Below are 20,895 nucleotides of genomic sequence, written 5' to 3' on the forward strand. Positions count from 1 at the left end.
ATTGTTATTCTTGCTTGTTACTGATGATAACTTATGTGTAAGTTTGTTGTATTTTGATATAGACACTCCAATCAAAATTTAATGGTTCATCCCTTCACATCGAAAGCACGACAAGATGGCGGCTGTTGGTTTGCAAGGACTGAACCCCGCACAAGATCGGTCTCTCCGCTCCGTGTTCGGTAGGATTCAACACTTTTCTCAATGTGTAAATGTTGGACGTATATGTTTGTTTCTATTACATTTATGTGGCATTTTAATTAAGTTGTTTTGACCGCGTTGGTAGTGTGGGGAGGGGGGCGCGAGAAGCTAGCGCTTTGTTGTATCTCAGTCATCTGATCGCAATATTACTTATCATTCTATAACAAACAACGTCATAATACACTTTAATATCTGTCTCATCAGGTGGGATGTCTTCTGTACTTATATCATCTCAAATCTGTTCAACAATAAACCTTTTTTTAGTTTCTGCATTCTCTTTGGCTTGTCTTCGCTGACGAAGATTTCAGGGTTTTGGTCCACGTCTAGTTATAGAAATCACGTTATAGAAATCATGTGCATGTGTATGCATACCCTGGGAGCCCAAACTAGCACCGGGTCGCAGGCGATTTCCTTCGGTGGCCCCAAAACAGTCAGCCCGCCCGACATTAATCAACGCTCCGGGGAGTCGTAGCCACTTTTAAGGCCGGTCAACCCTAGGGCTAACTCCCCCATTGCGCTAAATATTACGGTATCGGCGGGCTTGGAGTTGGAGCTCTGGGCCGCCAAAGGAATTGGCTAGAAGGAATCGGCCAAAAAGGATCCGGCTAAAAGGCCAGATAAACAGTCTGGTTCCCAGGGTAGTGTTTGCATTGATTCATAAAGGTATGTTTTTCCCCAATTTCACAATGTGTTCCCTTCTTGTGTTTTTTTCACAGTGGGGAATATCCCTTACGAAGCCACGGAAGAACAGCTTAAAGACATATTCTCTGAAGTCGGACCTGTCATCAGTTTTAGGTAAGTTTAAGACATCCAACAATCATCGAATTTCCATCATCGAATTTATCTATCTATGAATGATAGAACTGAAGTAAGGCAAATATCCATTGAACTGTAAGCTATGGCCATATTATGATCTAAAATTCTTTTCAAAATTATCACAATGAACTTTGTTGTACCAGGGACATATTATATAGGATGTCATTTGTTGTACAGCAGTGTTCTCGGCAGGCCTTTGCAGCATAGGGGCCCCCGATGCTGTGATCTGGACCCCGATGCTGTGTTTCAATGAGCATAGCGGTGTTTCTTTCTGGAAAAAAACCTCCATAAATCTTATAAAAATTTCATATTTGGCTTTAGAATGAGGATATGACAGAGGAAAAACTTAACTTCACAAAATTCATCCCTGAAAATGCAGGAAATAGTGTCTTATTCAGCTATGAATTTCAAAATTTTGTGCGGAAAGATGCCAGACTCCCAACCATAATCATGTCTTTGGCACTCCACAAGTGACTTGCGCCACGCAAAGTTGGCCTTCTGTTCCATGACCCCGCTGTGAAAAAATCCCGGTGAGAACACTACAGTCAGCCAAAGTCTTGAAAATATTGTTTCGTTCCCCCAGGTTGGTGTATGACAGAGAGACAGGGAAACCCAAAGGCTATGGGTTCTGTGAGTATAAGGACCAGGAGACGGCACTCAGTGCCATGCGCAACCTCAACGGTCACGAACTTAACGGTCGGCAACTCCGAGTCGACAACGCGGCCAGCGAGAAGAGCAAAGAGGAACTGAAACGTAACAATATTTCGTTTTTTAAGACAAAAGTATTAGGATTGAAGTTAAGCTTTTGTAACAAGAGTGTAGCTTAACTCTTAAGCAAGCAATGGCAAAAAGTTATAAGTAAATTTAGGTACATGTGCTGTAAGTAATGGTAAATGTTTCCAAAGTGTGTGACAGCTTGAGTTGAGGATATTTTTTTTGTGTGTGATCTGAACTAAGATGTTTTTCTCTTTTTTTCAGAGCTTACTGTGGCTGGACCTTCACAAGAAGTAAGTTAAGACTTTAGACAAACTTTTCAGACTCATTGAAGCTAGAGCAATGACGGGTCATGACTTACTTTGCCTGACCCTTACCACATGACCTCAATGAAAAGCGGCCTGCATGTCGATTCAAGCTTCTCATGAATAAAGTATAAGTATCAAACTAACAAAAACACTTGACTTACATGTACATTGAATGTCAAGTGCCAATCCTTTTGAAAAGTCATAAACATGTGAATGTAGCTTTATGGTGTAGCTGCTTGATGTTCCAAGCATCTATGATCTACACTTAAAGATTATGATGTAGTTTTAATTCAAGTCTAAGTAATGTAAACCATGTATGTTATCTCTGCTCCAGTCTCCCTATGGACCACCTGTCCAACCAGAGGATGCTCCTGAAGCCATCAGTCAGGCCGTGGCCAGTCTTCCTCCTGAACAGATGTTTGAGCTCATGAAGCAGATGAAGGTACGTTAGAACTTTTCTATTATTACATCTTAGTATTCTCTTCAGATTTTATACATTTTGTATGCACTAGACAACAGTATGCAAACAGCCGTAGGGTCATAAGGTGTAATCGTTGCAGGGTGCTTGGCCCATAACACCGAGGTCTTGGGTTCAAATCTCCCGACATGTCGACTGCAGAAAGTGTCAAAGGACCAGCGTTTAAAGGCAAAACAAGGAGATATTTCAAGAAATGTTTTCAAACCAACTTGAGTCTGTGGTGTTCTTTCCTTTGATATTTCCAAAAGGTGTCTTGTGTTAAAATATGGTAGACCTGATGGTAGATGCGGTTGAGAAAGGGTGTCATACAAAATGTACATGTAGATGTATTGTGTGTGCATGTGCGTGCATGTGTATAACATGTAATTGTGCATGATACAATACTGTAAATGCAGAAATATTCGTGGTGGTTTTATGTTAGCGGTTTTCGCGGTGAAGTATTCAGTGGGAACTTAAAACCGCCATGAAACTTTTTGCCCACCTATGACTGTAGTGCTACTATTGTTTCAAACAAAAACTTAAAACTACCGCAAACACTCAAATTTTCTCCCTACTGCAAAATGAAAACCATGCAAACTTAAATGCATTTACATTGCACTTGTTGCAACCTTTATTTATGTCCTGACTGTATTGTTTTTGTTTATTACCCTGTCACTGATCAGATGAGCACTGTTTATTTGATAAAAAGACTCTTTGTACAGAACCTTTTTATTCAACCGACGTTTTGGTGACCATCTGCACCTTCCTCAGGGCAGTGACTTTGTACTGCAGCAATAGGTGGCGCTGCTTACAGATGCGGTCCCAATTCATTGTTTGAATCTTTCCCTTCCAGTTGTGTATCCAGAACAACCCGCAGGAGGCGCGTAACATGCTGCTGCAGAACCCCCAGCTGGCCTACGCACTGCTGCAGGCTCAGGTCGTCATGAGAATAGTCGACCCACATGTGGCTATGGTGAGATCTACCAACATTTTGTAGTTGTTGGACCCCCTGGTGGCCAATCTTGGTACTGCGGCAGAGTTTTTGTATCCTTTGCCATGGGCATGCTGTGGTCATGTTTAGTCCAGTGATTAGTGACCCTGCCCATGTAAAATTAGATTGTGCCTTCGAATCTCGGCCGTTGTTGCTCACCTGACTTGCAGCCTACTGGAAAGGGTAGCAGTCTTTAGGAGGAAGCTGTTATTCCGCTGTTCATTGAGTTAAATTGGTTCAAGACCACCTTCAGTTTTTTAGTTATTCTGAAATACAAGATATAAGTATGAAACAAAGGGAAAAGGAGGAGAGTCGTTAGTTTCAAAACAAATTTTTGCCTTTTATCCCAGGAATAAAGGAAAACTGATAAAAATCAATTCAAAATTATTATTAGAGGGTGATGCTGATAGTCTTCATATCGGATGTTTGTTTTTTTGGAGGATTTTGGCATTATGGTCGACAAAGTACTAGAGAAGATTTATGTTATATTTTTTGCATCATGCAGATTAAACTCATTATATTTGTAAGATTTTCTAAGAGGGGAATTTTGTTTTCAGAAAATGCTCCATCGTCAGGGGTCCAAGGTTGAGCCGTTGGTGCCTGCAGGACAGGGAGGGTCTGCCCCCTCACAGCAGCAGCAGTCTCCACACATGGTACATACCTTAGTGTCTTTACAGTCTGTTGAATAGTTTCCTCATACTAGTCATAAACATTTTCATCAAGAAGAATCCTGCAGTTTTTCGATACAGAGTGATAGTGATAGACAATGTGCTTTGAGTTGTGTTGTTTAGTTCATTCGTACTTGTTATATCTACTTTGCGATTGTTAAAAGTAAAGTGTTTTCCTCCTTGTATGTACAATATCGTCATGTACATTGTATTAGCCATTCGGAATTGTCATACCGGTAAATATTTTCTGTCTTGTTTGAAGTACAACTTAGAGGTAGAGAATGCTTGTTGTCAAAATTTGTCATACTTTGTATCCTTTACAATTGTTTGCAACAAACCTAATTCTTTCTCATGTAGAAAGTCTTGAACATAGTATTGCCCTCAGAACCTGTCAAACAATATTTGTATATCTTGAACTGTTTTTCTTTATTTTGAACTGTATTTTTTGATGTACAGTAAATGCCCTAGTCAGACAGTAGGAAGTATCTAATCAAGTCATTGCCGTGATTGACAGGGACGTCCACCAATGGGAAGCCAGGCTCAGATGATGCCACAGCAGCCATCCGTCTCTATGGCGGGCGGACCGGGTATGGGTGGGCCGGGAATGCAGATGGGTGGGCCGGGGCCCATGGGGCCAGGAGGGCCACCCATGCAGCCTGGTATGCCCATGCAGCCTGGGCCAATGATGGGCCAGCCAGGACCTGGACCCGGCCCCATGCAGCCTGGACCGATGATGGACCAGTCAATGATGCACGATCCAAGGGCCAGAGGTACAGCAAACCTTCCTGTGTTACTTTCTTTATATCTATAACTACACATGTATAAAGGTTATGATAGAGATACAATAAAGATAGAATGATATTAAGGGGAAGCATGCTTTGTCAATTGATTGTTAAAACTTCACTGTAGGTAAAAAGGTGAAAGTAATAAGATGCAGTGGGTTGTTATCCACTGTGTCTAAGGCAGGGTATTGGAAACCGGATCCCTTTTATTTATTTATTTATTTATTTATTCATCATCAGACAAGTGGGTAGCCCCATTCAACTTATTTGAAGTTGATTTCCAAGGGGGCCCACTAAATAAATAACAAAAACGAATCGTGTTACATTCAGTGAGACAACCAGAGGACAACAAGCAATATATACAAATAAACCGAAGCGTCATTAAAGAGAACAGTTGTCGATATCAACCAAAAACGTCAACGGTGGAGGTCAGAGGTCAATGTGCGGAGGAGTGTGTCCTAGGGCAGCTTTAAACTGCCGTAGAGTTGGTGCATGTCTAATGTCCGACGAAAGTGTATTGTAATATGTTGCTCCTCTGTATGCAAATGTGCGGTGGCCGGCTGTGTTTGTGTAATTGGGTTTATGGAGCAAAGAGGCTTGTCTGGTGTTGTGGCTGTGTAACAGGTGGTTGTGTACAAAGGTGGTATCCAGGTATGTTGGGACAAGCCCGTTAATACATTTAAAGACCATCACACACATGTGTTCCTTTCTCCGCTGCGTCAGATACTTCCAGTTGAGTCTGCTGTGTAGGTCTTGGACACTGGATCGTCGCTTCATTTGTAGGATGACCCTGGCAGCTCGATTTTGAAGGACCTGAAGTTGTCGCTGCTTGGTGATGTTACAATTTTCCCAGACAATGTCACAATACTCCAGTAGTGGTAGAATCATACTTCTGTATAACATACTTGCAATGTTGACAGTGAGACATGATCTTAAGCGTCTTAGCAAACCTATTCTCTGAGATACCTTGGAACATACCATATCAATGTGTTCGTTCCATGATATATTGCAGTCAAGGAGAACACCTAGGTATTTGAATTGGTACACTTGTTCGACTGTTTCCTGATCAATCTGGATTCTAAGTGGAGGTACTGCTCTTAGCTTCCCACTACTACCGAATAGAATCCACTTAGTCTTAGCGACATTCAGTGTTAGACGATTTGAATGTAGCCATGTGGCAAGGTTTGCTAGCTCGGAGTTTAAGGTGTTCTCTATGACTCTAGCGTCCTTGCTGGAACAGAAAATAGCAGTATCATCTGCATACAGACATACTTTACATACAGTAGAGACTGATGAAGATAAATCGTTTATATACAGAATGAACAGTAGGGGGCCCAGAATAGAGCCCTGGGGTACCCCTAATGTGACTGGTAGGAAGTCGGATTCACATCCATTGAGACTAACAGTTTGTTCCCTTCCAGCTAAGTAATCAGTGAACCAGTGAAGCTCAACCCCCTGTACCCCTACCCAAGACAGCTTCTGTAGTAAGACATTCTGATCCACAGTGTCGAATGCCTTTTTAAGATCTAGGAAGACTGCCCCCACAAGTTTACCATTTGATATGTTGTGTAACATGTAGTCTGTGGCATCAAGAAGGGTTGTGGCTGTAGAATGTCCAGGTCTGAAACCTGACTGTTGGGTAGCAAGAATCTGGTGTTTATGCAGATATTCTAAGAACTGCCCATGTACTTCCTTTTCAAATGCTTTCATAATTACTGGTAGCACTGAAATGGGTCTGTAGTTGTTTGGGTCATCTTGATCCCCCCCTTTGTGTATAGGTGTAACCCTGGCCCTTTTCCATTCTTTTGGAATGTGACCTGAGGAGAGGGACATGTTAAATATGTGAGTGACAGGTTTACAGATACATGGAGCTGCAGCTTTCAACAGTCTTGAATGAATACGATCAAGACCTGTTGCCTTGTTGTTGCTCAATGTACTGAGTTTATTATACACAGAGTGATCATTAACCTGTTTGAATTGAAAGGTGGATGAGATCTGTCTGTACACTGTGGGGCACTGTAGGGTCAGTGTCTGTTGTTTGAACCTCTCTGCAAGTTTCCTGCCAACTGTAACAAAGAAGTTGTTAAAACAGATCTCCTTCCACTGCCTTTTACCTCTGCAACCAAAGCATACCTTTTTACACCTGGGAAAGTGAGGAAAGTAGTGCCTTCCCAATGACACAATGTTTACAATGTAGCTTGTTGTTGAAGTGTCTGCTAGCCTAACCATCTTGCCATTTGCTGCCATTAAGATTTTCTGAACTCACTTTTCAATTGAAACTGAGTTTCGTGCTTCGAATGAATCAGGTTGCTATCTTTTTAAAATCTTTATTGTTACTCGGTACAATCTCCGCGTCATTATGTATGATTTTTTTTCAGGCCCACATGGTCCTTCAGGCCCCCATGGTCCAGGAGACATGGGTCGACCTCGCCCCGCGCTGCTGGGAGATGGCCCCATGGACCCACGGATGGGACGGGAAGGAGGCATGGACCCCAGAGGACCGATGGACCCCAGGGGTCCTCAAGGCCCCCACCCCGGGGGACCTAGCCCCATGGGTCAGGACAGGGGCCAAGGGCCACATGACCCCAGAGGTAGGTGTTCTTCTGTATGCTCTAGATGTTTGATATTGAACCTGGAATTAACACTAGGATAAGTTTGCTAATACTAGTAATAGAAAAGGCCCAACATAAGTTTAAGGGTTTAGATGTTCTTCTTCCATCTACAATTTTCTTACACAATCCTTATATGATACATGAGTAAACAGACATATGCATACATACAGTCTGCAAATATGAAATATCCAAAGAAATGTGCAATGCAAAAAGGACAGGGTTCTGCTCAATATGCTGTAGTCTACTCTTACACTTACAGTGAGAGAGGTATGCCTCGACATAATACTCTTCTCAGGGAAGTGTTATTGTGTATATAAATGGACCTTTTCATTGGAAGAAGCCCTTTGGTTCCACTGTTGCATACAAATTATGAAGCAAGTTATCAGGACAGAGATTTTTCTGTCTCACCCCACAAAATAACACAGAAAAGACAGACCTACCTGCATAATTCAAGTTAAACATAAAATGCGCACAGATGTCTAGATTTGCCGCTGGGTTTTCCACTTATTTTGGAATGTCACATTATGAAGACTATTTTTTACGTGAATAAATGGCGTGCATATCTATCTCCCAATATGAATGGCATCTTAGCAGTGTTACAGCTTTATCTATTTTCACAGACACAGGATTGGTGGCTTATGTTTTTTATGGTATTGTTATGCCTTCCCCAGTTCGAGCAATGTGTACATGACTATTTGAATACCTAATGAAATGATAGTTATACCACAATAAAAATCATTACAGAGATATGATTGTGTTGTTGTTCTTTCCTGTTTAATGTTGATATTAATTTTCATGATCATGCTGCTATTCTTATTCAATTGAGCCTTGAATTATTCGAGACCAGCCTAAAATGTTGTGAAGCAGGTCTTTAAGCTAGGATTTATAGGTAGGACATCCAAAAATTGAGGGGGGGGGGGGCACTAGATTTCCCAATGGGCTACATGGATTAACAAATACTCAGTAGCTTTGCTTTACATGTCAATCAATTTTCATGCTGTCCAAGTGTCCAGTATGAGGAAAAAACAACAGTGGCAGTTTGTGTGGGGAACACATTAGTCAAGTAAATGTGTATTTAAATACCAGGGAAACAGGGTGTCCTCTGGGTGTCCCCTGCAAAAAGAGGGCGTCTAATTTCTTTGTTTTCTTAGTATAGGGCATCCAAAAGACGCCTTGACGCACTGATAGCTAATATCTTGTTGTGAAGCCTCCAAAATAGTTCACTAGGCGAGTTGTTCCATGTTGAATGCACCACCACCAATAAAAGACTGTTTGTTAATAAACACAAGTGTTGGATGTGTCTTGCTTAGGCTTCCATGGAGGTCCAGAGGGTGGATTTGGAGATCAAGGACATTACCGAGGTTTGTTACTCCGGAGGAGTTTAAAAACAATTTCTATGTCCTTCCCGACAGGAGTATGTAAATATACACGCAGCACAGACATTTATGTTGTAAACATCATCACTACATTGTTTTAGATGAATTATTTGTAAGCCCCCTTTTCCGCTGTAGGGCAATTGCAAGCTGAGGGACATTTGAGCAAACAATGTTGAATATGTGTGCCCCTTGATTTTATACTAGTAATAATGATGCATAATTATGATGCTTGATGTAATGGTACAATTCAAAAGACAACAAAACCTAAAAGGTGTTCCTTATTTGTTGAATTTGTTGAGTGATATGTGAAATTTTTTGCTGCTCAACAGTTGCTCAGTGGAAAGGGGTTATGATGGGGAAAACTGTTTATTTGTTTTCATCGAGAAAAAATAAAGTTGTTTTCAAAGTTGGTGCCGGGTCGTGGAATCGTGATGATTTCATATCATAGTCACAATGTCTTTCTTATCACATTCACTCTGAGCACTTAGATTTTTTACAGCTTAGAATATACAAGTTTTAAGTAATATACTATATAGATATCAATTTCACCGAAGCTAATGTGTAACACAACGGAATATCGCCTTTAGATGGTGGTCCATAGTTAGTTTAACGATAGATAGCTGATAAAGCAGGCTTTGATAAGCTTGTAGTTAAATCACTGTTATGTATCATTGTCTCTTCACTAAAAGCTCATTCTCATTTAAATGTACACATTTTGTAACTTCCGTTACAGTTTGAAGTAAGACGTTCCTGACATTAAGATTTGCTACATAAAAGGTTTCAAACTGCCATTTTTATGACGACTTAAAAACTTTTCTGGCTTTTAAAATGACAGTTTGGCACCTTATGTATGGCATATCTTTATGTCAGGAACGTCTTACTTCAAACGGTAACGGAAGTTACAAAATGTGTACATTTAAATGAGAACGAGCGTAAATGGTATCTTACAATGTAAGTCAGAAAAAATGTTACTTCACCCAAACAGCACAAGATTGTTTCAAGTCATGAAAGAAGCCAATAATATAATAAGACATGCAACTTGTGTCTAGATCTCTTATTTGTGGATGCGGTGAAATTTTCATGTGCTAACTCACTTAACTTTAATCATGGTAATGTTAATGGTTGATCAAACGAAAGATATATGTATTATCATGTCATTTTGATATTGATTTGTATGTTATGAGTGAGTTATGCTGAAGAGTTTTAAATGTATGTCTTTAACCGTATTAATATCCATGTACCCAATAGCTCATATCAGTTTGGAGAATGTTAAATTTCAAGTAAATCATTTTCAACAAGTATAGTTTTCCATAATTCAGTCTGAAACTGTAAGTTCATCCACCACATGTTTTCTTACAGTATTTATTTCAATGTAAAACATATGCATAAAAGATACATATTTTGCGACTGAATACCACGTCAAGCCAGAAAAGCACCATGTTAACAAGTCATTACAACTCAGATAATTTGTAATTGTTAATCAGCCAAGCCAAGGTACTGAAAGAAAATTGGCAGCATTGCAAATGTTTTTCGTTAACCTTTTTTGTCTTTTGCATAGCTAAACGACCTCTTTGCCCTTCACACAGGTCGTCCTGACCCTAGGGCTATGGGATCACGAGGACCCAACCCTCGGGGACCAGACGGGCCGCCACAGAGGATGAGCGCACCTGGGGTAAGGATAGATGGTTAACTGTATGGAGAAATACATGTACGGATAGTGAGTGACTGTGAGGGAGAAAGTGGTGTAGCTGGTAGATCATGTGCCATCAAATAGCACATCTGTAAGCTTATGTAGCTTGTAAAAAAAAGAACTTAAAAGTGTAATGTTAACCAAATGGTTAGTCTTGCTGTTGAGGTGTTCTTTGGTGTGTGTGTGCATGTATGTGTGTGTGTATGTATGTGTGTGTGTGTGTATGTGTGTTTGCATGTATGTACATGTGTGTGTGTGTGTGTGTGTGTGTGTGTGTGTACGTACGTCTGTGTGTGTGTGTGTGTACGTTCGTCTGTGTGTGTGTGTGTGTGTGTGTGTGTGTGTGTGTGCATGCACAAGATAAGACTACATCTTACTGGTGTGATAGAGCAAAGGACCTTCAGCTGTGTAATCATCTGAGACCTGAGTGTTGTCATTGAGTGGTAAAGGTTTCAAGCAAGACTATTTTTAAAGGACATTTTCCTTTTTCTTAAGACTTAACCCTTCATGTGTGGATGGTTTTGTACCCTCTTATTTGATGGGCAAATTTACAACACAGTTGCTTTTTCTTCATCTGGCCAGAAAGTTTTGGTGTGATCTGTTTTGTAGACTTGAAGAATTCTGGGACTGTGTTATGTGTGTGTGTAAGGCTTTACCGGGATGAATGCATTGAAAACTAGCAGTGAAACAAAGGAATTGTTGTGATGTATGTAGAGTAGAGCATTACATGCAGTTAGGATGAATGTCTGGGAAACTAGCAAACATGGGAATCGTTGTGATGTGTGTGACGAAAAGTTAGGATGGATGTGTGGAAAACTAGCAGTGAAACATAGGAATTGTCATGTGTAGAGCTTTACAGTTAGGAAGAATGCATGGAAAACCTTCAGTGAAACATAGTAATTGTTGTAATGTATGTAGAGCTAGTACAGTTAGGATGAATGCGTGGAAAACTAGCAGTGAAACATAGGCATGATTGTTTTGATCCGTGTAAAGCTTTACCAAAAGTATGAGTGCGTGAAAGATTAGCAGTGAAAAACATAGGAATTGTGATCATGTGTATAAAGCTTTACAGTTAGAATGAATGCATGGAAAACTAGCAGTGAAACATCGGCATTGTTCTGATGTGTGTAAAGCTTTACTGAAAGTATGAATGTCTGAAAAACTAGGTGTGAAACATATAGGAATTGTTGTGGTGTCCTGTATACTGACATCTCACTCCCTCCAGTTGCCAAGCAGCATCTCCAACCTGGCTGACCAGTTAATGGTACGGTCCTGTTGAATAGTTCCCCCCCCCATTACATTGAGAATGGTAGACTCCACTTTCCCAGTGTTAGACATTGTTGGAAGAGTTTTATTTTTCCTTTTTACATCTTACATGTATGTAGGCCACTAGTGGCATGGTCCTTAGTCTGTGTGACTTCTCTAGTGGAACTATCTTGACTTCCGGACTCCTTCTCAAAGCATGTCTTGTAGTTTGCCTTCTGTACCTGACAGGTACTACTGTTAAACCTGTACAAGTGAGAACCTCTACATAAGGACTGCCTCGCCAATGTGACCCCTTTTTAGTGGTCCCTTAGTAATTTTTCCGATTGACACGAGTATTAAGAATCCAATCTATAGTGACCACCTGTCAACCTAGACCTGATTTTACCAGTCCCCTGAATGCTCTTCTTGGACAGTTTTGACTGTATCTTTACTGCTTGAGACATTGCTGTGTACGATGGCCTGTACCTATACATGGCCATCTAATTAATTCCACAGTTCTTTATCTAAAGTCTGGCCATAACCAATCATAATTCTACATTACATTTCTGGAGGCATTTCTGTTATTGCGTCTCTTTTTGTAGTCACATCATTTCTTTCCAAGTTATAAGCATGGTTCAAACGCTTTTTCCTGTATGTGTAGCTGCATGTTATATCATGAGTTCTTATCTTGTTTGTAGGGACCAATGGGGGGTGGAGGCCCTGGAGGCGGAGCACACATGTCGCCACACTCGGACTCCTCCAACCCCACACCAGCTGATCAGGAGAAGGTGTGTTTGTTTGTTTGCTGATCAAATTCTATTGATCCTGGGGCCCGAGTTCAATCCTTGGTCAACTTCAGCTCAGACATGTTGTAAGGGATTCGTCATTTCGGATGGTGACATAAAGCTGGCGGCCCCGTATATGAGGGAGCTTCGGGCATAAGCCCGAAGCCTCAAACCTCTGCACGTAAAAGAACCTAACACACTTATCGAGAAGAGTAGGAGTGACCTGGTGCGCTTGGTCAAAAACGCAAAGCCACATTGCACTTGTCTACCACTAGCTTCTTGAAAAAGCATCATGCTTCACCTCAATTGAGGGTAACTGCTTTACCTTTTTTTACGGTTCAGGTATCAACATTTCAATGTATTCTTCCATTGACAAATACATAACATTGTGTGTTCCTTTTCCCCCCAGGCTGCCCTGATCATGCAGGTTCTTCAGCTCTCTCCTGAGCAGATCGCCATGCTGCCCCCAGAACAGAGACAGAGCATCATGATTCTCAAGGAACAGATCCAATCATCACAGCGACAGTGAAAGTAGCTCGCGCTCGTTTTAATATCGTCCTAATTAAAATATCCATGTATTCAATAAAGATAATGTACTCTCTATGTCACATGTAACCTAGTTGATTTTCTAAACGGCTTGGTCACTTTCGTTGTAGGACATTGTACAATTTTGATGGCATATGATTTTAAAGCAGGCTATGACTGAACCAACGGCCGACAAGGATTTAAGATAAAGGTGAGAAGACAGCTGAATTTTGAACAACTTGTGCACGACTATCTCCTGGATGCCCTTAGTTTGCAATCATACGATAATTGTAAGCCAAATGTGACCATGCCCTTACTTAAGACGTGCCTCTTCTATCCAAAATCGCAGACCATTCAACATGTCAAGCACAATGGTACTACATTTGTGTTGCCCATCACGTTTACCTGTGTAGTATACCAACAACAATCAGCAAGTGTCCATCGGTCTTCAAGTTTGTGTCCTGGATTCATGTTACATTGTTCTTTTTACAAGTATCTAATCCTGAATAGTTGGACACTTTGTGAACTGTCCAAGAGATGGTACCTTGTTGAAGAACAGAATGATGCTGATCACTCTTTAGCATGCTGTATCTGTATCATTCTGCCCTAGTCGTTTAAGATCAATGTAACACTACTTAATAAAGGTCATATTTTGAACTCCCACATTGTTGAGTGACATTCTTTACATGTATGTGAACAGATTTGTTTTTCATGTATGAAAAAAAACATTTTGTCTCTTTATCATCTATATATTAAATGAGCATTCCACTCCATAAGAGGGAATTATAATTCATCAGAGACTAGATTGTTTTTCTTGAATCCAGTTTGGTTTGTCAAATATACCTTAGGTTGAAGCCTGAACACAGGGCGAACATTATAGCGATCGAGTTCTTGAATTCCCCTGTAGACCCTTCCAACAATGCCAAAGTTCAATGTTTCTTACAAAGTACAAACGTCTCTGTATCCAAACACAGGATAATCTTCAAACGTTTTTGTTTACCTTCCTAAACGTGTGATAGTTACTCGACTCTTTTTGTTAAGCTTATCCCGTCTACTTTTAGCGAGAAATTGTGCTCGAAGTTGGCCATGCAAGTACATTAGAAGCGGGTCCGTATGGAATACATGGATTTATCAAAGGATTATTGTTAAAAAGACGGCTGAGGTAATTTATACAAAATTCTAAATAAAGCTTTAACAAAGAAAGAAAATAGCAATGTTTTCGAATGTCCTAAAGCCCAATTCTAGGAGGAGGCTTATAGGGTGATGGACATGTCCTGTTACAGTACTTAGGGACGTGGAAGATGCTGTCCTTGATTGGGCCAACCTTGTACGTGACGTTGCTGAATGTAACTGTGTGAAGTTCTGGTCTCAGTTTAAAGCTTTCGGAATACTGGCAAGGCATGCCCTCTTCTGTCTGGAACCACCTACGGAAAGAATTATATTTTAACATAATATTGACCGTGTAAGGCTTAAATCTTGAAATATTGCCACTTGGTTCTTAGTTGAAACGTTAAGGAGGGATTGAAGGATGTTTGTGCGTGTGCTGTGTATTTGTGAGTGTGTGAGTGTGTGCGTGTGTGCGTGTGTGTGTGTGTGTGTGTGTGTGTGTGTGTGTGTGTGTGTGTGGAATCTGCTCAACTAGGTGCGTTTCCCCCCGACGTCTGTGCATTGTTTTTTTCTGCAGTTTTTTGTTATAGCTCACCTCACTGTAGTTTGAATATACACATGTGCACCCGCCAATATTTCTTAACTAGTGCGTGACCTGCTGTTAAGTGAAGTCGAAGTACAGTTTGTATCTAGGGAAGGGTACTAAGGTGAGGTGTAAAATGGGTACCAGACTTCGTTTGGGGAGGTAAACGGTGGTGGAAGGAAGGAGATGAGGATCCACCTTCCAATACCGTGGCCTAGACACTGGATAACAACCCACTGCCCCCATGGCCTCAAAAAGGCTATGGGACTGCCTTCACCTGTTACTGGAGTAAATACGAAGGTGAACAATGTTTACTTCATATACTGTGCTGAGGTCTTGTTTGCTATAAGAGGTGCAAAGGTCCGTGCGATTAGTATACTAAGGGTAGAAAGTCCACATTCATGCCTAGGATCTGGGAAGGCTGAATTTTATGAATTTGTATGTTTTCAATACATGCATAAGAATTTCACTCTATGAAAGTAGACTACTAATCGCTTCACGACGAACCTGTCAGATGCCACAGCGCCTTGTTTCTCCCAGCCATGGCACACCATCCCGCTGATGTTTTCTTTCCCAATATACTTCGCCCCTGTCAGCCACGCTGGTTTCAGAACGGTGCAGCCCTCGGCAGGCCCACAGGCCCGGCAGCACTGTTTCTCCCGGGGGTAATGCACGTACATGTCTGTAGCGAAGATCAAGTGACAGTCGCTGTGGTTGTCACTCAGCTTCAAACCGCTATCGAGACAGAATTCGTCCGATTGCCCCTCCAAATGGTCGTACCGCGCTCTCCCATTGGCATAGTCGTAGTGCCATGCTCCCTCATTGCCGCTGATGGGGGCGATAAAAACGAAGATCTCCTCGTAGAAAGCTATCGAGAAGGCTGAAGGCCAAGTCGGCGGCTGGGGGTCGAGGTTGAGCCGAAAGGTTCGGGTTAACGACACCACCCCTAGGAACCACGTAGCGAGAACGATTTTGCTTATTGTGAAGCTAGACATTTTCTACAGCCGTCTGAAATATGTCTGCCAGCAGTTAGACATACAGTTACGCGGTGTTAAATCAAGTGAAATATCAAACCGAGAACCTATTGCGCAGGCGCGTTTAAACAGACGAGACTTACATTTGTAGTGCACTTTTTGTTGATTTTAGAACAACATGTAGTCGAAAAAGTAAGATTTTTTTAAAATAGCTAATGTTTGACATATTAATTTTCATGGTGTGTAAAATCCACAATGTTTCCATAATTAAACAATTTCTTTCAAACCCAAGTATGGACATTGCTGTTAAGTCGATAGAAACTAGAGTTAAGTATTTGTGCTACATATACTTCAGGTTTGCTATGTTAGTTTAGCGATTACAGGGTCTTTTTATAAATATGAATTGGTATTGAATTTTTATTTGAGTTGAATGTGTGATAGTTGTGTGCCGATTTGTTAGAAATAGAGAGAACGCTAGCGACCCCAAAAAACACCCGTCCCAATGAAATGGTATGGCGACCCTGCGACGTCACAAAATCAAGATGGCGACCACCACACATGCCAACGGATCCAACAAATGTTTAATTTGCTACGCAAACCTGTGATTTATTTAAAGCAAGCATCATGAAGCCTGCTCAAGTTATTTTATAGCTATTTCTCAGATAAGATAACAACCAAAGATGACAAAATGCGAGTTCCGGGATATGTTGTATTTTCTTCACACTTGGACCATGTGCTACATGAGGTATATAGTCTTGTCATAGATAAACTTTCCAATATTACATGGCAGGTACGAATATTTCATAGGTTTCGCAAAGAAAGAATTTTCAACAACATTGTAAGGACGTTGTAACGTACAGAGGAAATGATATAATGGAGTTCGGAAATACGTCAAAATGAAATAATACCTACGCGTGCAATTCAAATGCCTCTACCAATATCTTTCTTTTAGAACAAAAAGGCGTCGAGTAAAATCGAACTGTGTTTGCATGTTGCAACATTTTCAACTCAACAATCTGGTTAAATATTTATGACAATTTTTCATGAGGATGTATGAGGATGAAGAAAGACTGAATGCAGCCAGAGGCTGTTTCCACAACCTCTGACCCGCAGAACACAGCAGTGGATCATCATCATCATGTATGATATTCGCAGTGTTAACAACATCAAAATCAACAAACTATTTAGCTTTATGTAAGCCATGGCCCTAAAAGAAATATATATCAGCAATGTATTAGGTCACAGCAAATCTATTCTATGGATAACATCCTTTGAAGACTCCACTGATGCCAGAGGGCGAAACAAACAGCATTGGGTAAAAATGCTTACATTTTCAAGATAGACACCATATATATATATAAACATTGTAACAAGAATTGAAGTGACAAAATATGTTATCATTGTGAGCCAACAAGTTTTTTTTGTTCCTGTATTCAAGAAGTGTACAAAGTTACACTAGTGTGGTAGACTGGTATCCCTGACCACTTTGGCAACTACACTGAAGGCTATCACACTAGCGTCACTTCTACAACTGCAGAAAATGTTTCACTTCTAAAACTACACTCGTGTCTACCAGTGTCAATTCTACCAGTACATTCAAGGCTACCGCACAACATATTTTCCCATTTTTGGTACTTTCTTGTCTGGTTAACCATATATGTGGAGGGGGCAAATTTTCTTTCTTTTTTTAAAATCAATGAGCGCGCAGTCATCCATAAGATTTACTTGCCGTGGTTTTATCATGATGAAAATAGAAATGTGAAGCTCCTTGCGAAAAGAAACTATACTTAATATGCTCCATATGGATTCCAAGGGTTTGGATATGTAATATTACAGTAGTTAGGAACATCGAAGACGCTTCTCTGGACAGGGCCGACCTTGTAGGTACTGATGTTGAAGGTTAGCATATGGTGAGCATATATCGGGAAGCCAAACTTCTCGTAGTACTGACAAGGCGTGCCATCTTCTGTCTGGTACCACCTTTAAAGTAAACAAATAGATATTGGAACAGTTTCATTAGCATTAGGCCTCGACGTCGAACTACTTTACCTTTACTTCCACAACTTCAAGTCATATTTTTGGAAGATTGAATCATCTATATAGTTAGATCATGAACAGCTCGAATGTAATAATGAAAACAAACAAAGTTGAGAATATTCAAATAGTTTCACAAACTAATTAGTGTTAGGTCGTGTTACTTCCTCTTCTCCCCTCCCCCCTCTCATCCTAACCATTTTATCCCACGTACCACGTAATCCCACGAGGTGTACATAGCAAGGTAATTTACACGCACTGGGTGTGAGAAAAAGGTCTTCATTGTAGTAACATAGTAAGGCCATGTTGATTTGATTATATGGATATGGATGCGACGGTACGGTGCGAAAAAAACGTTTGGCAACAAAATATTAGCTTAATTATGAAATTAAGTAGCAAGGAAAGATGAACAAAACTAATCACACAGATACGATATACCGAAATATAGATTCTTCCTTTTTGTTCTTTCAAAACATTTGACTTTGGAATTGATTTTTGCATTTCACGACAATGATATCCAGTGTATGCACTTTACGGTATGTATTTTCTCATTTTGCAGCTGCTTTTCACGATTTACAGTATGGCCGAAAACATTTTTTCTTGGGAAACGGACAAAATTTATTCCCGCGTGGATATCAACCATGTAATCAAATCAACATGACCTAATCACATGAGGTGATTATAGCAATGTAATCTGTTTGCACTAGATGTGAAAAAATCGGACCTAAGTCTTCATTATATAGTTATCAAGTTACAACGTAGCTAGGTAATGAAGAGCTCGAACTGCAACAGTTAACAACACAAACCTGTCCGCTGCTTTAGCCCCTTGTTTCTCCCAGCCATGACACACCATTCCACTGATGTTTTGTTTCCCAATGTACTTCGCCCCTGTCAGCCACGCTGGTTTCAGAACGGTGCAGCCCTCGGCAAGTGCAGGCGCACAAGCCCGGCAGCACTGTTTCTCCCGGGGGTAATGCACGTACATGTCTGGAGCGAAGATCAAGTGACAGTCGCTGTGGTTGTCCTTCAGCGTCAAGCCACGACCCTGACAGAAATTGTTGGATTGCCCCTGCAAATGGTCAAACCGCGCTCTCATTATGGTGTAGTCGTAATACCAAGCGCCGTCATTGCTGGGAATGACGGAAATATTCCAATCTTCGTGAAAACCTACTGAGAAGGCTGAAGGCCATGATGGCGGCTCAGGGGTGACCATGAAAGTTTGAGTCAAGGACATCACCCCCAGCAGACACGCAACGACATAAACCCCGGTCATTTTGAAGAAAGGCATTTTCTGCAGGAGCAAGCAGGACTGGACACCAGTCGGTACAGCAGTAGGGCAATGTTATCTTTGACACCGTGAGAACCGTTCACAAAGAAACCTAAGCAAACAAACCGCAATGCGCAGGTGTAAAAATCAGGACCATAGCATGTCCAGAACACGAGATATCCAAACAGGAAGTTCCGCTGCAGTACCGTGACAAGCCACAAGATCTACCCACTGACCAAATATCAAGATAATCTATCCAAGCCTTCTCGAGTTATTCTGCTTCTTTACACATACACACATACACGCACACACACGCACACACGCACACACGCACACACACAAACACACACACACACACACGCGCACACACACACACACACACATACACACGTACACACACACACACACACACACACACACACACACACACACACACAAATGCTACCCTCTGTATAACCTTCTCGGCGAAGGTAAACATGTGTCTGGCGTACCTTAGGGGAGACTAAACGTACAGTTACAATACATGCCAGTAATGAATGTATCCCTATGGGGAAGTGAAGAAAAAGAAGGTGTCATCATCTCAGGAATCCAAACAAGACTACAAAAACTTACCCTCAAATGCTAACCAGTTATGTCAACTGTCATCAAATTCATTCCTGACAAATTCTATACGGCTATTCTCCAGATATACCACCCCCTCCCTAATCAGAGCCCTTGGATAGGTCCTACAGGCTTCAGACACCCAGTTGAAGACCATCATACCATATCAGGGGGGTGCCAAAACCCACAAGGTAGAGACAGACCATTTATCTTAACTAATTCCACAAATACAGAGTCTATCCCACCACAGCCAATCCTATACTGCCCAGATGTCACAAAAAATCCCACCAAAAGAGGATTTTCAATGGTTTAAACGCTGTTTTTTTACTGTTTTAATAGTCTCCCCTTAACCAAGTAACCACGTAGCGAGAGTGACTAAGTTTGGTTATTCTGAAGGCAGACATTTCGTACAACCGAAATGTGAGGTTGAGAATGCTAGCCAGAAGTTAGATCAACAGTTATACTTTTTCACAGTAATGAAAATATATAAAACCTCAGGTTTCGCAGGCACGCCTAAACAGATGAAACGTAGTGCAATCAACTTGAGTACAATATAGAGTTGAAATAGTAAATGTTTTTGACATGTCGCTACTTGTCATGGTGGTGTGCGAACTCCACAGTGTTTACAGATTGAAAATAATGTTTTATTTTAAGGTCGATTATAAGAATCACTGAAAGTCGACGGGAAGCGAGCGCCGTTGAGCCTGATGCCTTTAATGTTAACGTTATTTCTCGGACAAAAATAGCGACTAAATATGACAAAATGTGAGCACCGGGATATCTATTTTCTTCACACCTGGTTAACGTTCATAATCTGGTAACAGATACAGATCTTTCGGATATAACACGACAAGTAAGAAGATTGTATTCAGGTTTCGTGAAAGAATACTTCTCCATCATTGCGATAGAACAATTCCTTGTTTGGCTTAAGTTTGTATATACCAATGAATTATATAACTTTGTCATAGAATCGTAAAGATATAATGTTTTCCGTAATAAATTATTCACGTTTCTGTCTCGATGTTACAGACAGATGTGAACCCTGGTATAAGATTGTAATATACTATATGTTCACCAATTATCTGATCTAGTAATAGTCTGCAGTTGTATTGTTCCTCATTTTGTCAAAATTTCCAAAATGTGAAAGGGGGGGGGGGGTAATT

General features: G+C 40.9%; 2 protein-coding genes and 1 long non-coding RNA gene across 6 annotated transcripts; 1 reads left to right on the forward strand and 2 right to left on the reverse strand.

Annotated features, from left to right (window-relative positions):
* Nucleotides 1-47: 47 nt before the first annotated feature.
* LOC136436512 (cleavage stimulation factor subunit 2-like) lies at nucleotides 48-13,828 on the forward strand. 4 transcript variants are annotated; one of them, XM_066430535.1, is made up of 14 exons: nucleotides 48-179; nucleotides 915-993; nucleotides 1,598-1,767; nucleotides 1,993-2,021; nucleotides 2,371-2,478; nucleotides 3,347-3,466; nucleotides 4,042-4,137; nucleotides 4,667-4,922; nucleotides 7,313-7,525; nucleotides 8,857-8,907; nucleotides 10,509-10,594; nucleotides 11,838-11,876; nucleotides 12,556-12,645; nucleotides 13,052-13,828. In XM_066430535.1, exons 1-14 carry the CDS (start codon nucleotides 116-118, stop codon nucleotides 13,169-13,171), a joined length of 1,521 nt encoding a protein of 506 aa, XP_066286632.1. In that variant the 5' UTR covers nucleotides 48-115; the 3' UTR covers nucleotides 13,172-13,828. The 4 variants fall into 4 exon arrangements, with proteins under 4 accessions (XP_066286632.1, XP_066286640.1, XP_066286649.1 ...); XM_066430543.1 differs by lacking the exon at nucleotides 11,838-11,876; XM_066430552.1 differs by lacking the exon at nucleotides 8,857-8,907.
* LOC136436534 (uncharacterized) lies at nucleotides 13,175-15,925 on the reverse strand. Its single transcript, XM_066430575.1, has 2 exons — nucleotides 15,365-15,925; nucleotides 13,175-14,591 (listed from the first exon to the last, which is right to left on the reverse strand). Exons 1-2 carry the CDS (start codon nucleotides 15,850-15,852, stop codon nucleotides 14,396-14,398), a joined length of 684 nt encoding a protein of 227 aa, XP_066286672.1. The 5' UTR covers nucleotides 15,853-15,925; the 3' UTR covers nucleotides 13,175-14,395.
* A 601-nt stretch (nucleotides 15,926-16,526) lies between these two features.
* Nucleotides 16,527-19,486, reverse strand: LOC136436540 (uncharacterized). Its single transcript, XR_010756053.1, has 2 exons — nucleotides 18,672-19,486; nucleotides 16,527-17,811 (listed from the first exon to the last, which is right to left on the reverse strand). It is a non-coding gene; the product is annotated as an uncharacterized lncRNA (long non-coding RNA).
* Nucleotides 19,487-20,895: the final 1,409 nt, after the last annotated feature.

This window comes from Branchiostoma lanceolatum, chromosome 1, assembly GCF_035083965.1.
Source record: "Branchiostoma lanceolatum isolate klBraLanc5 chromosome 1, klBraLanc5.hap2, whole genome shotgun sequence".
Taxonomy (NCBI): Eukaryota; Metazoa; Chordata; class Leptocardii; order Amphioxiformes; family Branchiostomatidae; genus Branchiostoma; species Branchiostoma lanceolatum.

Bases quoted from the DNA above. Each gene is read 5' to 3' on its own strand.
- LOC136436512 (XM_066430535.1), top strand. From the start codon at position 116: ATGGCGGCTGTTGGTTTGCAAGGACTGAACCCCGCACAAGATCGGTCT. The intron at 11,877-12,555 runs GTACGGTCCTGT...TCTTGTTTGTAG, and splicing joins ACCTGGCTGACCAGTTAATG to GGACCAATGGGGGGTGGAGG. The intron at 12,646-13,051 runs GTGTGTTTGTTT...TTTTCCCCCCAG, and splicing joins CACCAGCTGATCAGGAGAAG to GCTGCCCTGATCATGCAGGT.
- LOC136436534 (XM_066430575.1), bottom strand. From the start codon at position 15,852: ATGTCTAGCTTCACAATAAGCAAAATCGTTCTCGCTACGTGGTTCCTA. The intron at 14,592-15,364 runs GTTCGTCGTGAA...TTCTTTCCGTAG, and splicing joins GGCGCTGTGGCATCTGACAG to GTGGTTCCAGACAGAAGAGG.